We start from the raw sequence: 17,792 nt of genomic DNA, 5'->3' as shown, positions 1-17,792 counted from the left end.
CTGCCTTTTTCTTATTGTCAACAAATACCATGAAAAAAACAGAACCAACAAGCATAGTGGTTCCTCCCAAAGATGCAAACCTTTAAAAATGGGTCACAAGTTCATATTTTAATTTTTGTCTTTTTTAGAAAAGACAAATCATTTCCTAAAAAATGATGGGCTCTGCCATTTTTAAGCAAACACTCTCCAATATCTATTGTACAGCAATAGTAGTTGAGCAGAATTAAAATAGTGTCTGTGTTCGTGGTAATGAAGGAACATGTCATCCAGCGCATCAGTGTGGCTCATTCATGTGTTTTTAATGGTGTTGGAGCTCTATAGCACACTATAGAGGAATAAGATATATCAGGTTTTAGCAACACAGCAAATAGCTGGGGCAAGAGAGTGATATCACAATACAACCTTTCACTTGACAGCAGTGGACTGATTGTCAAGCTACAATAAAACAGCAATGACAAATCGTACAAGATATGATCGTTTAATTGTTGATTATCTCTCAGTACAGAAATAATTTTCGTTGTAACATTCTTGCTGTTATTCAAGTTGGCAGCGTTGTCTTGATTTTTAAGTGGCATTAAAAGAACTGTTCATTGAGGTTAGCAGTGAAACTGCCCGGTTAACATCCCTCAGACAACATTAGTAAACAAACATGCCATTTCTGTACAAGAACCTTTATACACAACACAAATAAATAGCATTCATTTCAATGTGGCATGCTACTTGACTCAAACATTCAAATGGGAAAAAGAAAGAAAAATGGCAGAAAATGTTGTGGATGATATGAAATCAGATTTGTTTTTTTTTTTTTAAAGACAAAAAACAATAGCACGACTGCTCGGAACAGAAATTGTCTGAAGTAGCAAAAGACAAGTGCCCCAAGCTTGAATATCTTAGCAGACACGGTGCAAAGCAGGAGCTGTGCACAGAACAGCATTTCACTCACACTTAATCCCAAATGTTTTTTCCTCTGTGCTTTAGCTGCTGTTACAAACTACACTGATAAACCAGTGTTTTCATTACAGCTTTCCTTGCCTGATTTTCCATTTAAGTAGAGAAACAAGATGATGAAAAGCTTCAACACAAGTCAAATTAAATCCTCTAATTTTCATGTGAATTACTTTTGTAAGCGGCTGTTCTAACATATAGTGTTTAGTTATTTAATAAGATGTGCTGTATGCCGTTTAACGATTTTTCTTGACAGATTATGCAACATTGAACCAATACTGTTTAATATTATATGATATCATTAGACTAAAATGAATTTGATGGCAGATCTAAAAAAAGGAAATCAGGCTAATTTGTTCAGTCCTGTTAACCATTAACAGCTCTTAAAACGGCACTGAATCATATTATGTTATCGGTTATCAGTGTACATGAAACATTATTTTCGCTCAGTAAAATACAAAAAAAGACGCGCTCCTCTTTTCTCTGCAAACCTGAACAAAGCCAAACATACTCCACAGATAAGACCAAAACTTGCAGTTACACACATGAAAGGAAATCTACTAACCAAACACACGGCTAAGCATACATGTTAAAAATATGTTTTAAAAAAAATGAAATAAAATAAATAGACAATCAAAACGACAAACTCAATATTTGGCAGGTAAGCACAAATCAGTCTGTAAACAAAATTCTCCTTTTCATCAGAGATCACTGGTCTGTTGGAGGAGGCAGTGGCTCCGTCATTCAGGAGGAAGTGGAATACTGTACGCACGTATGTATGTATGCACCTCCTCTGCCCTCGACACTCCTCCAGCCCCCTCGCACCTCCAGCTACAACTTGGCCAAATAACTAAGGGCAAATGAGGGGGCCCTCTGCAGACCACCGAGGTGAATACTCAGAGAAGGGGCCCACTTACAGCGTGACACATGCAAAGACAAATTCCCTTCCTGGCTATGTTTCCCTCGCAGTACAGAGCTGTGCTTACTACCGGATCCTGGTGAAGAGGTTCAGCACTGACACGGACTCCTAAAAAGGGGAGGGGGGCAGAAGAGGGAGGTAAGACAAAGATGATTACAGACAGATAAGGGAATGTGACAGGTGGAAGACACTGAGCAAAACAGAGAAAGAGATCTTAGAAGTAAAACCTTAGTGGATCTCATCTTGCTAAAGACGTTCCAGAACCGAAGTGTTTCATCTCCGGCTCCTGTCACGATGGCCTCTCCGTCAGGGGACATGGCCTGCACATAAAATCATTGTTATACACTGGATGTGTAGAGTCTTACAACAGTATGTAATCAGAGTAATCAGGGGTAAGCATGAGGGTTTTTTTTGTTTTAGTTCCCTTCCGGTGTGGGTGGCTCTGCTGTCACTTGCACTTGCAGAGAGCAGGAGGTGATCATGGATGCTGAATAATTTGCTCTGCTGAGCAACACTTTGGCAAAAACATGCAGAAATGTTATGGATTCAGAGCTAACCTGCACCTATAAATAAGGATGAGGAATTAGAACACTTCTAATAATAAAGAAAGAACATACATTTTTTTGCCTTGCTTTTGCTTCAGTTTTAGTTTGCTCGTGTAACCTCGGGACTACTGGATCAACTGTCTGCAGACAGTCATAATATGAATACACAGTCTATACTGACCAGGTAGAGCACTCTGTAGGAATGTCCAGTAAGTTTAGCTACTTGAGTGAGAGAGGGATACTTCCACACCAGGATCTGGTTCTGGGAATAACCGTGTGTGCTGACCTGCAGAGAGCAAAAGCAATATCTTACACACATTTATCTCAGACTAAAAAGAACATTGCTGGATTGGGACATGTGCCTGTATGATGTCAAACAAAATCAATTCCATGTCTGTTTCCTGTAGAGGGATGTGTTTAGCCCAGCTTAGCTCAAGATGGAAGTGGGACTAAACAGTTATCAAAACTGAAACAAGACACCTTCCAACAACACTAAAGTTGTGTTATTTACATGCTGCATCTTGTCACCAACACATCCAAAAGTTATTATGTTTTTTTTGTGTGCAAATAGTAACTTTACTGTGAAAGAATTCTGTCTAAGATGCTGTGTGCATGGATATTTACCGACAGCAGCTGTCTAAATTAAAACCTTCAGGTGACTCACCAGTTCATTGGTGTGCTTGGACCAGGCCAGGTTGCAGACCTGAGAGCCGGTGTCTGTGCACTGTAAGGGTTGGCCTGTCAGAGTGTTCCAGAAGCGGATGCAGCGGTCGGCAGTGCCGCCTCCGGAGGCAAGCAGGCCGTGCTGGTGGGGGGACCAGGCAATGGCCTTCACCGCAGCCAAGTGCTCTGTGTACTGCTGCACCGGGAGGACGCTCGAGTGGTTCCACACAAGTAGCTACAGGCACCAGGTTGAAATGACGGAAGAGGAGGTGTATTGATGAGTTTGTATTGTTTATATGAACGGTGTCGAAACTAATGTGTGGCTCTCAGACAGGTAAGACTCTGTCTACATACCTTGTTATCGTTTCCACCTGAGGCTAGCAGCTGGTGGTCTGTGCTCCACTTAAGCCCGCAGACTTCCTGTCTGTGTCCTTGGAGACGGCGCTCTGACTGGAGAGGCGGGGCCCTGATGTCGCGCTGCAGGATCACCCGATCGCGGCTCCCAGACGACAGCTGGTCTGCATTCCATGCCAACGCACCTGGCAGTGGAAGATGAAAGGCAGATTGAAGGGAAGGTGATTCACCGACCATGAATGAGAGATGTTGCTAAACAACTGTGTGAAAATGAATGAAGTGTGTAATGTTTGACTCCCGCAAATGTCTCCGCCTCCATCTCTCCAGCCTCTCAACTCACCCACTCTGGCTGTGTGTCCTTCTAATACTGAGAGCTTCTTCCCTGCTGCTGCATCCCAGATCTGCACATAGCCTTTATGAGTCCCCACCGCTACCAGGTTACCCTAAAAATAGACGGCGCACTGCATGAAGAGTCTGTCGTGACTTTAAAATGCATTTACAGAAAAACAACAACAACAAAAAGAACAGCTGCTTTTAAAGGCAGAAACAGAGCCTGAGCACCAAAATCTTCACTGATGTCAAGTAACCCTAACCTGTAACCCTTTACCATGACGGATCCTTGTTAGGTCAAACTGAGTAACTGTTGAATAATCTGTACTCAAAGATTGAAAATTGATAGTAGATGATAGTAGATGACAGAGAAACCCACCCTCTCTGACCAGCCCACTGACGTTACAGAATCTCCTTCTACAGAGAGGTCACACAGACGTGTCACCTAAAAACAGGGAGAGGAAACATAATACAGGTAAACAGGGACATCCAAGAGACAGTTCAATTACATCCAGTGTACATGTATGATATGCAACCAGTGAAACATTTTAATTACATTTTAACATTTTAATTTAATTTAACCGATCCAATGTGATTAACGCCCTGATTCCAAAAAAGTTGGGACGTTGTGTAAAACATGAATAAAAACTAAACACAATTATTTGCAAATAAACCATGATCACCGACAACGCTTTTACAAAGTGTTCCTGAGTCCATGTAGATATATCCTTTATAGAATCACGTGTTCACAAAGTGGTGAACCTTGCTGTCAAAAAAAGATAATCAAATTCTGTTTTATTGATGTTTTACAAAGCGACTCATCACTTTTGGAATCGGGGCTTGTAGAAACACCATTTGAGAGAGAAACACATACACAGAATTAGATATTTTCTGTGAGGAACAGTGAGGACCTCTGCTGGATGCCTCTTTGTCTCATTGTACTCAATTAGCAGTTCACACACCTGGCTGGTGCAGGCACTCCACAGGTACACACAGGTGCCAAGTCCTACACTGAGCACATTCAGAGAGGACCAGTCCACTAGGTTGAGGTAGAAGTCATCCTGAAGCTCTGGAGCGTCCAGAACTTTGAAAGGAATTTTGGATATTTTGCGCGTAGGTTTCCTTGGAGATCGCAGCAGTTTCTGGCTGCAATGCATGACACGATTTGATAAGGAATTCAATGCTACTTCTTCCAAAAGGATTCGACAACATTTGGGAAATGACAACGAGAACATATTACCTGTTGCTGCTGACAGGTGAAAGAGAATATGGAGAAACTGTGTTCCCATCCTCTTCTGGCAGAGCCCTCTTAGTACTTACAGAATACTACAAAACACAAACAGATGATTAATGATGCAGGAAAAACTCCCCATTAAACTATTATGGCCAGTTTTGTCATGTTAACTGTTTTTACACTAAAAAGGCTCCTCTTGGCAGGAGTGGATGGCTGCAGACGGCGGTCTTCTGACTGGGGGTCCTGGACTTTCTCGATGCCCGCTCCTAGCAGCTCGTTCTTCAGCAGAGCCGAGTAAGCCAGGCCGTCCGCTGAAGGCAGAGGAAGAGACAGACAGGAAATCAAACCAGGCTATCAAAATGATTCAACTGAAACATTGAGGCCCCTCTGCAATTTTTTTATATCTCTCACATCGTTAAAGATCAGGAAGAATTTTTCACTCAGCTTTGTTTAGTCCTTATCTCCAGTTTCTGTTCAGTTTAGTAAACAAGAGAAGGTCAAATTATCCAGTTTGACTGGAGCAGACAGATAACTGTGGAGGCAAGCTCAAAACTGGCTACAACAGCTACAACAGAGCAGAACATCTGTCTTTGGTGCTGATAATCACAGGATAACTCGTGATACATCCCTGTCATGATGTCACTGTGATAACTAATGTCTCATATACAGGTGATTCTGCTTTACACAATATTTTCCATGACAATCTGAGTATCTATGAAACTCAAGCTGAAAATACACACCTAAAAAAGTGAAATATGCCTCTGGATCAGAACTGAGTGATTCGTGATATTGGTGCCAGTGTATCAATAAAATAACTAGAGCAGCAATGATTGATTCAAATACATCAAACATTTTCTAACAATTTATAGACAAAACAATCCATCGATTAATTGGAAACATAATCAGCAGATTAATCAATAATGAAGATGATCGTTAACTGCAACCCAAAACACAACTACCACATTTGTACTGTATGACGTTAAACGTCAATGTGCACATTACAAAACACTGAATCAGAAGATTTTGAAGTTTTTGTCCCATCTCCTGTCTCTTGGTATGAAAGTGGGTTGATTACCTTTGTTGCTGTCAGTTGTGCCATCTTTGGTTTTCCTGTTTTGATTGTGTGACTTTTCAATTTCCTGTGCCAGAAAATAAATGAATAAATGATCCCTTTCAACCAAATCTTTCAAGTATTGACAGACAAATGAAAGAAAAACACTAATAGATAATATGTTTCCCTATGAGCCACAATCAACACTTTGATCTTGACAGCACTGTTCTTTTGATAGGAAAGACAGCAAAGTCCTGGGTGTATGGTGGCAGACTCACATTGATGCGGTGGAAGTTGACACTCCAGTTGGCTCCGGCCCGGGAGGGAATAAAGCGATCGCCATGCTTGCTAGGGGAGGACAGGGGGGAGCTGGTGGGTGTCAGAGCTCGCACCGCTCCTACAGCTTTCTACACAAGGAAGGAGAGGAGAGAGAACTTTCTGATTGGAGGCCAAACGCACACAGGCCTTGGACAGTCATTCGAAAACTTGATGACAACACAGGAAGATAATTTAGGAGGCAGATGGTGCATTTGTTTGAGGTGTTAACAACAGAAGGCCACATTCACAAAATCCAGTCATTTGGCCGGTGAGGTCTTGTTACCACTCAACACTAGTGACACCGTCAAATGAAAGCGACTGGCCTGTTAATCTGCTAATTCTTCCAACACATTGAGAGTAACACCCTCTCCGCCCATAAGTCCTTCGCTAGTTAACAGTCCTCTTTGGGAGGGGCTCAGGGATAATGGTGCTATAGTCAAGATAATGACCTAATCATCACAGTCATACTAGTCAACAACGTAAGACAATATGCTGTGTAAACTAAACTAAAACAGAAAGTGATTATTTGATGAATCTTTCTGATATATACTCAATTGAAAACAGTACAAAAACAATATATTTAATGTTTGACCTCATCAAAGTTTTTGTAAATATATGCTTATTCAAGTTGTGGAACGCTCCAAAAACACCTGTTTGGATCATTCCACAGGTAAACAGGTTCACTGGTAACAGCTGATAGTATCATGATTGGGTATGAAAGGATCATCCTCAAAAGGCTCAGTCGTTCACAAGCGAGGATGGAGTGAGGTTCACCACTCACCATTTGCAAATGACTGCATTCTGTTTTTATTTATGTTTTACACAGCGTCCCAACTTTTTTGGATTCGTGGTTATAGGAAATATTGCCTCAAGAGGAAATATAACCCCCGTATGTATTATGACAGGGACATAAAACAAAAAAGTGTGTATTGTTTACTTACTATGGGGCTTGCGTTTTCATTTTGTATATTGATCTGCCTGAGCAGCCTGCACTCATAGTCCTGGTCCATGATGCCTGAAAACAGGATAACACTGATCAACACAATCATAAAATCACACCACACTTTCCTGACTGCACAGGTTAGTAAACACTAGTACTGTCATAATTATGGCTTGCTAACTTCTGCTAATTTTGTCTGACTTACCACTAATGGGTCTAAAAAGACAGCAGATGTCTACTAGTAATGTGGCAAAATATAAATGTCGGCAATTAACAAATAATTACACACTATTAACAGCTAAGCCTATTTACCTCACGCATTTGTTCAGTCTATATGTAATGAAACTGTGAATAAAACCCCATCACAGCTTCCAGTGCCATGGTGATGCCTTCAAACTGCTTATTTTGTCCAACCAACAGTCCAAAACTCTAAGCTATTCAACCTTTAACAATAAAAGGCAGCGAAAAGCAGCAACTGTTCACATTTAAGAAGCTGGAACCTGCAAATGCTTGGCATTTTGCTTGATAAATGACTTACAAATTGAATGGATTATTAAAGCATTGCTATTGGTTTTCTGTAGATAAAGTTATTGATTAACAGACTAATTGTTTCACGAATACTGTCGTGTATACTGAAGCACCTAGCTAAATTCAATCACTCCTGAAAGCTAACTGACAAGCCGTGTAACTTCATGTGTGAAACTCACTGGACGAGGAGTATCATACTAATCAGGAGACGTCCCCCTGATATCGACATGTATCACATTTGGTATTATATAAAATAGATATGTAACTGGGTACCAACTTCACAGTAACATTCAGGAAGCATTCCTTGCGCTTCTCGGGAGAAATCGTAGTCGCTTTGTGCTGATAAATTAGCTGGGCGACAAAACGTCCGCTACAATTAATGGCATGAAGAATCAATCGAATCGATTAGCGCTACCTAGCAAGCTATAAAGGGACAACCCAGACAATCGTTTGGTCTAGAGCTTTAGTTTAAATCCCAAACCTGGGCTAGCTAATCTGATCGTAAACGACAATGACATTAGTTACAGTGAACATGATCAGCTGCGGGTGGGCGCAGTCTACTGCTAACAACACTTCGGTTATCTTTGTGAACACTTGCAAGTTGTAACTCTAAAACCATCTTAACTGTGGGTATTTGCTGGCTAGTTTCATGAAACAAAGAAAATACCCGCTGTGATGACTGTCGCTGATCTGTCATCGTAATACCAAAACGTTACACATCAAAAAACAAATAAGTCACTGATCACCCATCATACAGAAGAATGCTAATGCTAACGCTAGCTCAGCTGGCTGTCCGAAGGTAACGATACGCTAGCTGTGAGGCTAGTCCATTAGCAACATTGTTTGTTCACAATTTACACTACAGTAACACCTACCGTGCCCCGATTAACTCTTGCCGTTACGCGCCGTGGAATAATTTTTCTTAGTGGCGTCGATTCCAGTTGAAATGTCTTGTTTTATGCGTTTTACTCTTAAAAACAGAGCATACAGAACACAAATGTTTTCTTTTGCCGAGCGTTCAATTTGGCTTCGCTAAGCATCACGGGTAAGACGTGACGTCACAATTTTTGAATCACACATTTTGCGTTGCTAAGGAAACGTGTCCCAGTCACAATGCCTCCTATCAGTTGACTGCCTCCAAATCTCCAGCAGACTGTGTTCACTGAGGTATTAACATGCAGAAGCTGAGGTGGCTCAGTGACAGCGGTTTGGTTCCTGCCACTGAGGAAAACAAATGAGCCTAACACAAAAACATCGAAAAATATAGCTAGTTATTAATTAATCACTGTTAATAATTAATCACCTCGTTATGACATTCTAAAAACACATTTTCAGATTTCAATACTTGTCTTTTTTTATGCATTCATTCAACCTTTATTTAAATCTCAATGAATCACTGAATGAGTGCTCCCATTTAAAATATCACATTTAAAACAGAGTAATTAAAGACTAAATTAATTAACAAACAAACAAACAAACAAACAAACAAAAAAGAATGTTTAAACAGTTAAAGGGTGGATAGCAATTTGCAATTATGGTCTGGAATTGACCTATATGTATAATTGTGTTCAGTTTCAGTGTGTGCTGTAAAATGTGTGCGCAAATTAATAATAAATTGAAATATTCTTACTAGATGTGCACAATTTTCAAAATGGACTAGACACAGCAGAGATATTGTTGACAGTGACTGTAATATTCAATCTAAGCGACAGACACAAGAGGCAGCATGATTGCCAGCCATTGAAAAGTATTACTGGCCTGACCATGATTAAATACACATAATAAAACAACATTTTGGTGCAAACAAATTTCATTCTAGTTAACAGATGGCACACCATGAATTTACAGTATCTCTCAAATGGCTTTATTAGTAAAAAAAAAAAAAAAAAAAAGAAAGAAAAAAGAAAAAAAAAAGGGAGAGATGCCAGTGAAACAAATATAATCTATCATGAAGTAAAAACAGACCAAACACATTCCTTGTGCAAAAGTTCAAAATGAAGACACATTCAATGACATGTCCTGTTTGTGGGTATCGACTACTGACTGCTGAAATGAACATTTTCTCAATTTGCAGGACCCAGCGATGCCACGTAGTGAGATGTTGTTGAGAGCAAAATTTCACCTCACCATTAGAAGTTGGTGAGCTATTTCAAAAAGTGAAAAAAAAAAAAAATGTCAAGAGCCTGGTATCCTAACATGGTCCAACAGCTTACCAACAAAAATCTCATTCAAAGTGCCACAGAAAAGGTACAGTAGGTTCAAGTAAATTATGAAAATCTAATATATATATAAAAAACCCTCAACACCCAATAATGTGCAAAAGTATAGTTTTTAAAACTAAATAGTCTAAATGGGCTGGATAATGAATACATCTTTACTGTCACATATGCAAAAATGGAGTAAAACGGGTGGCTCAACTCAGCAGATCAAAGGGCTCATGCTGTTCAAATCAGGGCAGTAAATACAGGTGAAGATTTTCTGAATTGGGTATCGAGCTTATCATAAGCTTCTTCAAACACTGGTTAACACCAAATGTTCATGTATCCTCGATTGATTCTTGTTACACAAAGTCATATTCATACTAATAGTCCTGAAAGTCACAGCCGCAGCTCTACAGCACAAAGTACAATCAGAGGCTCTAAAATCACATTATCTAAAAGTACAGTGTGTCCAGTAGAAAACAGTATATAACATGTTTTATACAGACAACCAATTAAACAAGACAAAGTCTGAAAATGATACAGGAAATGGCATGTTAAAATCCCCTAAACCGATAATAAGACAGTGCTGAATTTTCTTAAGTCCCATGTTACCTGCAATGATTTAGAATGACATTATAGAAATAATCAGACTTATTACTTTGCATGGCTTCAGATAACTTGTTAAAACATCTGCATGAAAACCTCTCTGGAAGCCTGGCGCTACATTTAATATATTCTAAAAAGCTTGTGTGCTTATGGTATTGCCATAGATTTCAAACCAGTGAGGAGTGAATGTTGGAATGGCAGGGTGAACTGCAATGCAAATACAGTACATCTGGACACAGGACACTGGTCTACAGGGAGGAGGTATCTCTGGGCATTAGTTGCAGGCCATTGCTAACCTGGAAGCGAGTTTCATCGGATATACCATACTGCTCCAAGGGGTCCTGTGGAGAGAGAGCACATGATGAGCAAGAAAGTGAAACCACCTCCACTAAAACACAGTGTAGATGAGTGGAATTTAACCGACCCTTCCATAAGCCCTGTCCTCCTTAGTTGCCGTTGCTATGCCTATCAAGCTTTCAAAGTCATGCACTGCACATATGGAGTTATAGTGATGGCAGATTTACCATCACAATTCACAGTCATTTTCAAACACTCAGTCTTTGATTCCTTGCAGAAGTAAACAAAAGCAGGCTTCTCATTTCTTGCTGACGACTGTCGGTTTTGTCAGCTTAAATGATGACTCTCGCTAGCGGATTTTATCAGTGTAGCTAGCCAATGTAAGCTAATGCTAATGCTTAAACTGCGTGAGTGTGCTGAGAAGTCTGCCTGCAGCTGACTTTACATGTGAAACATTTTAAAAGTGAACCCTTTAAAAGCCTATTAAATGTGTTCTCGATGGCTGCCTACATGATATAGTGCTAAAAGACGGAAGCTACATGTCCATCAGCATCCTCACCAGTTGTTTATCCATGTAATGTAGCCTATATAAGGGAGCAGCATTATACAGTACAAAGCTGGACAGGCCTGCCAGTGCCTAGTTACAGTTACTAAGCTTTGATTGGACAGTTGCTGTTCGGAGGAGGAGATTAGCAAAGGGTCAACTGGTGACTCTCACAGTATCCAAAAATTGCAACTGATAACAAAAACCTTTCCTTCCAAGCTTGGCTGTACAGAGTTTTCATTGAGAACTATTTTTAGGTCTGTGGATCATTCTACCATCAAATGTTCCTCTCTAGCAGATGATAGGTTGGTAGATGTTGATGATACTGTGCATTTCAGCAGGTCAAGCACGGCACAAATTCACTTTGCGCTTCCCAGTATGTTGGATAGAAGCATCCGTGTGGTGTTTCGTGCACTGACATGCTGCTTTGAAGGGTCTCACCTTGCCAGTGAGCCTGTGGATTTCAGTTCGATAGAATATCAGGTTCTTCCTCATGAACTCGTAACTACAAGAGATGAGATGACAAATTAATTTGACATTTGAGGGGGAAAAAGGGTTCGAACAAATACATCAAAGGTTTGGGCTGCAACTAGGCCTGTAACATATTCATCATGAAACATTTCCAGGTTCACTACAGCTTGTCTTAGTTCTGTATGATCTATAAACCAAATCATTGCGTCTTTATTAGTCTCATACTGTCTTTATACAGAGCATCTTGGTGCATGCAGAAAATAAAAGAGCATATTCCACCAGAAAAAGTTGTTGACTGTTAGCTGAACCATGACAGCAAACTCTTTCAGCTTATGGTAGCATCAGCAGTATATTAAACACAAATATGAAACCTGAGCTCATCATGATCATCGCCTATTTGAGAGCATTTGGTTTTTCCAGTAAACTTTAACACAGGCTAAGGTGAAGTAGTGATGGCTCAAATGGAAACACTAGTCACAATGTTGTCATTGTGTCTCTGCAGACAGCTACATCATTCAATTGTGACTGTTTCGCCCACGTGAGTCTGTTACTCGAGGCTAAAACACACTGAGGTGCAAGTTGTTCAACTGACATCTCACCGCACATTAAGACCTACTAAAAACACAACAAACGACAACATGAACAAAACTGTGACCTCAAAACTGTGTTATGTATCAAACTGCACATTTTGTGAACCATTACCAAAGTGCAACTAATGGCTATCTATCCATCCATCGTTTTGATTTAATCTTTTTTTCCCTCTAACACGTGATTTAGTCCTTAAAATTGAAAAAATACTAACTAATCACCAGGATTCAGCTTATAATGATATTAAGTGGAGACATTTTGGTATTTTTTACTTTTTTACTTACTTTTTTACTTTAAAAAATGAAATGGTTGATCATCAAAATTGCAATCAATTAATTTCCTGTGAAAATGTTAGTTCCTGCCAGGTCACCAAACCTATGTCCATGATCTTGGTGTCTGTTAATGAAATGGTAAAGATTTAGTCCTACCTGGCCTTGATTATGGCATCTATCCACTCCCCACACTGCTCCTCAGAGTCACACTCAAACAAATACTTCCTCTCCGCTTCATCCAGAAATGCTACACAGGGAAAATAAAACAGAATCACTCAGCAACACATGATGCAAAGGCACCAACAGTTACTGTCATATTGAGTCATAAATGATGGGCCAACAAAAGACTGCGAGACTATACAGCAAGGGAGAGATGGTTGGTTATTGGTGTGAAATGTAACTCAGGGGACTCTGCAGCTCACCGATAGAGAAGGTCTGGCTGTCCTCCTTCTCCACCCGACACTGCTCCAGCAGCAAAGCTCCAATCGGCTGACAAATAAATCATGGTTTAGTTTCTATTCAACATGTCGCTGCCCTTTACAGGAAGTTGTTTCACTTGATCGTGCTGCACAGGTGAGACAATGAATACACACTGTGACAGTGAAAGTATGGACAGGTGTTCATGTGTTGATTCAACTGACCTCCTCCTCATCAGTCCGGAAATAAAACAGGAAGTTGACGACGAGTTTCACCAGCCTCTTCTTTACAACTGTACGATATCAAAAGGGAAGTGAAATGAAACTTCACGGCAGACAGACAGGTAGTTACCAACAAAACTGATGTATGACACGAGCTATCTCTGCTAACAGCTAGTTTTAACACTTAGCTGCTGCTCAGGCTACATGAAACGGAAGCATATGTGAGAAAAATCGATATGTAGTAAGACCATGTTACCGTCTCCTTTCTTGGGTCCTCGCATCCCGAGCTCAGCCGCCTTCTCTGAGGGCTGGCGGCTCAGGGAGACCAGCTCCTTCTCGTTGAAACGCATCGCAGTCACTGACGCAGTCAAACACGGGCTGTTGAGGGCAGGTCGCTACGCCTGAGCCATTCCCCCGAGCGAAAACATACTAACAGACTGAGATAACAGCAATAAGAAGTAAGCACAATCTGGCCTATACCGTCGACTACACGTCGCTGTCTCGACGTCTGATGTTCTCGAAGTGTGACGGAGTGTTTTTGGTCATTTCTGCGGTCCAGCGATGACGGACTTCTCCGTCACGCCTCACACCGGACACACACTCGGTGGCAGCGCAGTGATACTCCTCGCTGGTGATAGTACGGTAGTCGTGGAGGGTCAAAATAGGCGGTATAAACCGGACAAACTTGATGCAGCCGAGTGGCAGAGGAAGCATTCAGATCCTTTACTTTAGAAAAAGTACTAATATACCATCACGGTCAACTAGATAAATAAATTTATATCATTCATCGATTGATGATTGATAGAAATGGCTCCACAGTTACCCAAAGCTCGAAGTGACACCTTCACAATGCTTTGTTTTGTCCAACCAATCATCAATCAAAATTCAAAATGGTTTCACATTATCACAAAATAAAAAAAAAACAAAATCATATTTATTGAGACGTGACCATGAAATGTTTTTGTCCCTCTCTCCAGTCCAGGAGGTGGCGGTTACGCACCAGAAGTTGTTTGCCAACCGCCAAAAGTCGAAGAAGAGAAGCCACTTGGGCATGCGCACTACAATTCTAGTTGCATGATCCTAACGTTGTGGAGTAGGTGAGTGTTTTGGCGTTTCTAATGTGTCGTCGTTAATAGTTATCGTTTTCTCTTGTAACTAGTCAATCTATTATCACCAATACAGAATTAACTACGTTTTATTCGTCGTTTGATCATTCAGATATGTTCAAATCCATTAACTACTTGTTGGTAACAGTATTAGCTTAGCATTAGCAGTCATAATGCATTCAGTAGCTAGCTAGCGTTACGTTATGCTAACATACTGCAGCTAACTGGGTCGGCGTGATAAAACTTGTCCCTTAAATGAAAATTGAATGAAGTTCTCTCAAGTCATTAAGAAATGTTTGGCGAAATAAGTGATGTTGCCTTCTTGCTTTATGTCCCAGTAAGTTAGACCAATCCCTTGTTTGGCAAGTTAGCATAAAGAACCTCAGTCAAGAGGGTCTGAAGAGTCATTGTATTGTTTTTTTAAACACATGAAATCCACTCAACTAGTTACAGAAATGTGAGAGCCTCTTCCGGATTTGTTGTTCATTGACATGTGCAATGACAATAAAGACTCTTGAATCTTGAATCTTTGTTTAGTCTGCTCTTTAAATGGTATCCTTGTAAATAAGTCAGTACTTTACATTAAAATCATAGTGGTATTTGAGCAGAAAAAATTGTTTAGCATTACAGTAAATTCAGCAAATGATCTTGGTGTCTGTTAGTAAAGCAAATACAGAGCGATTCTTTATTACATCCACGGCAACAATGTGTGCTTTATTTTTCCGAAGATAATCAGCAAGGATCTACATTGAGTACCTGTCCAGTGGCGACTAGACAAACAGGTGTGGGTGTCGGTGTGATTGCGCCCATCACCCTGCAAAGATGGATTTTCAGCATCGAGCAGGCGGGAAGACGGGGAGTGGCGGGGTGGCGTCTGCCTCTGAGAGTAACCGTGATCGACGAGAGCGGTTACGTCAGCTGGCCTTGGAGACCATTGACATCAACAAAGACCCCTACTTTATGAAGAATCACTTGGGATCATATGAGTGCAAACTTTGCTTGACACTTCATAACAATGAGGTGAGAAGGCACGTGATTTATCCGAGCTTGGTGCTAATTCTTGTTGCCTGAATATCTTGTTTGAAATGGAAAAATTGCAAACTGCTCTCATCTGTATTACAGGGCAGCTACTTGGCTCATACACAAGGAAAGAAACATCAGACCAATTTGTAAGTCCACATCTTGTCTATACCCTGTACCCTATGCATATCACACATAAAAAGTCTGTTGTTGCATGGTCCCTTAGGTTTTGGTTTATTTAAGCTGATGTTTTAGTCAACACACAGCTCTGTGCTGATTTTATTTTGTGTTTGCTGTGACTGATTTTGTCCTGTGTTGTCTGATAAAGTTATCAAACCACATGTCCACTTCACATATCTTCAGCTTGTGTTGGATCATCAAGTAGTTCATGATCGCTGTGAATTCAGAAAGCAACAACCCACTGTTCCAGTGTGTCGACTAACACTTTAAAAACTACATATTTTCTTTGTTTCAGAGCGCGGAGAGCAGCCAAAGAGGCAAAAGAAGCTCCTGCTCAGCCAGCTCCAGCAAAAGTTAAAGTTGAGGTCAAGAAGTTTGTCAAAATTGGTCGACCAGGATATAAAGGTAAGATGGCTACGAGGTTATGTATCAGTTCAGTTCTTATTTAGTTTACGCTCATAGTGGTTTCACTGCAAATGTATTTTAATGTGTCCCATGTCTTTCGCCTTTTTTATAGTAACCAAGCAGAGGGACCCAGAGACCGGACAGCAGTCCTTACTTTTCCAGGTTAGTGTGTTTGGTTGGAATTTCTATTGAAACCTGTTGGGTCGGCGTGATTTGTTTCTGTTGTTCTTCTTAAACAAAGCTAATTAACATTAAAGCTCCACTTAAGAGAAATGCTATTGTTAGATGCTATGATTCAGTTTGCTGAAATTATTACTTTTGTTTGGTTTTTGAGTGTCGTTTTATCTATATCTTATATCCACTGCATGGTATTGCTCAGGTCGACTCAACTCATTTTTGGTACCTGATACTTTTCTTGATCTTGTTTCCCACTGCAGAGCACAACCCTGTGCTTCGATATAATATGAAATATAAAATTGCCTACAGCAGCATGAATGACTAAATAGTGTTAAGCCATAGAGGTCTGATTGTCAAAGACAAATCTATAAAATAGCCGTCTTTCTTTTCTGTGTTCATCAGATTGACTACCCAGAGATCGCTGAAGGAATTGGACCCAGGCATCGTTTCATGTCTGCTTATGAACAGCGCATTGAGCCCCCTGATCGTCGTTGGCAGTACCTGCTTTTGGCTGCTGAACCATATGAGACTATTGCCTTTAAGGTGAGTGGGAGCTGCACTTCTATTGTGCTCTTTATATTTTTCATTTTGCGCTGACATAACATCAACTTCTTTGCTCTTTTAGGTCCCTAGTCGAGAAATTGATAAAGCAGAAAACCGCTTCTGGACCCACTGGAACCGAGAAACTAAACAGGTATCGACGAGCTGATTAGCATGTGTTTCCACAAAGTCACCCTGGGCTTTTAATTAGAGAACAGGAAATAAACATGTATTTTATGTTATTTTTTCCTCACAGTTCTTCCTACAGTTCCACTTCAAAATGGAGAAAGCTCTTCCCCAGTCCAGCGGTCCACCACCTCCTGCAGGTGTGAAGCGTCCCCCTCCTCTCATGAGTGGCGTTGGCCCTCGCCCAGCAAATGAGTCTATGCCGCCTCCCCCACCAGGTGGGATGCCCGTCCCCCCTCTACCACCTGGGGCTCCAGGTGCCCCCCATATGCCCCCTCAGATGCCCATGCCCCCCATGCCAATGAGGCCGCCTCCTCCTGAGGGCCTTACAATATCTAATAACTGATCCCCTACCAGTGTATTACGATTGCTTTCTTTCATGGTGTGCAGTCACACTGTCAAGCCCGTCTACAGTGTCCATCTCTTTAGGCGCTGCAGATACATTCAGTTTTATTATTTCTCAAAATTATGTTTCAAGTCCACATTTTTATGCATTTGTTTGGTTTTCTAAAAATGTGTAAGGCAGCCCACATGACCACACTGTTTTGTATAAATGCTTAGATTCTGGATATGAGGCTATGATTGACAATAGCTCATATTTTAAGATACTGTTTTGTAATTAAATTCTGTGGAGAAAAACATTTGCGTCACAAATTCTGTGTTTTTTACCAAGACATCGCACACAAAGATTTATTGATGTTTCATATACAGCTCAAGTTTGCAGATCAGGATAA

At 40.7% G+C, this 17,792-nt stretch overlaps 3 protein-coding genes across 3 annotated transcripts; 1 reads left to right on the top strand and 2 right to left on the bottom strand.

The window, feature by feature from the left end:
• Positions 1–462: 462 nt before the first annotated feature.
• On the bottom strand, positions 463–8,849 carry LOC121614695 (fizzy-related protein homolog). The gene is made up of 14 exons (XM_041948701.1): positions 8,703–8,849; positions 7,301–7,374; positions 6,320–6,448; positions 6,066–6,129; positions 5,171–5,301; positions 4,997–5,082; positions 4,719–4,902; positions 4,136–4,201; positions 3,767–3,869; positions 3,427–3,611; positions 3,074–3,307; positions 2,591–2,695; positions 2,092–2,184; positions 463–1,972 (listed from the first exon to the last, which is right to left on the bottom strand). Exons 2-14 carry the CDS (start codon positions 7,367–7,369, stop codon positions 1,931–1,933), a joined length of 1,491 nt encoding a protein of 496 aa, XP_041804635.1. The 5' UTR covers positions 7,370–7,374; positions 8,703–8,849; the 3' UTR covers positions 463–1,930.
• A 349-nt stretch (positions 8,850–9,198) lies between these two features.
• Positions 9,199–14,063, bottom strand: plekhj1 (pleckstrin homology domain containing, family J member 1). Its single transcript, XM_041948861.1, has 6 exons — positions 13,701–14,063; positions 13,448–13,515; positions 13,229–13,295; positions 12,963–13,053; positions 11,917–11,980; positions 9,199–10,975 (listed from the first exon to the last, which is right to left on the bottom strand). The coding sequence occupies exons 1-6, from the start codon at positions 13,792–13,794 to the stop codon at positions 10,883–10,885; spliced, it is 477 nt and encodes a 158-aa protein (XP_041804795.1). The 5' UTR covers positions 13,795–14,063; the 3' UTR covers positions 9,199–10,882.
• Positions 14,064–14,421: 358 nt separating this feature from the next.
• sf3a2 (splicing factor 3a, subunit 2) lies at positions 14,422–17,692 on the top strand. The gene is made up of 8 exons (XM_041948860.1): positions 14,422–14,541; positions 15,279–15,570; positions 15,673–15,719; positions 16,046–16,155; positions 16,268–16,317; positions 16,735–16,875; positions 16,958–17,026; positions 17,129–17,692. The coding sequence occupies exons 2-8, from the start codon at positions 15,373–15,375 to the stop codon at positions 17,402–17,404; spliced, it is 891 nt and encodes a 296-aa protein (XP_041804794.1). The 5' UTR covers positions 14,422–14,541; positions 15,279–15,372; the 3' UTR covers positions 17,405–17,692.
• Positions 17,693–17,792: the final 100 nt, after the last annotated feature.

Source organism: Chelmon rostratus, chromosome 12 (assembly GCF_017976325.1).
Source record: "Chelmon rostratus isolate fCheRos1 chromosome 12, fCheRos1.pri, whole genome shotgun sequence".
Lineage (NCBI taxonomy): Eukaryota > Metazoa > Chordata > Actinopteri > Chaetodontiformes > Chaetodontidae > Chelmon > Chelmon rostratus.
Note: the sequence above shows the minus strand (reverse complement) of the source record. Positions and strands in the feature narration are given on the sequence as shown.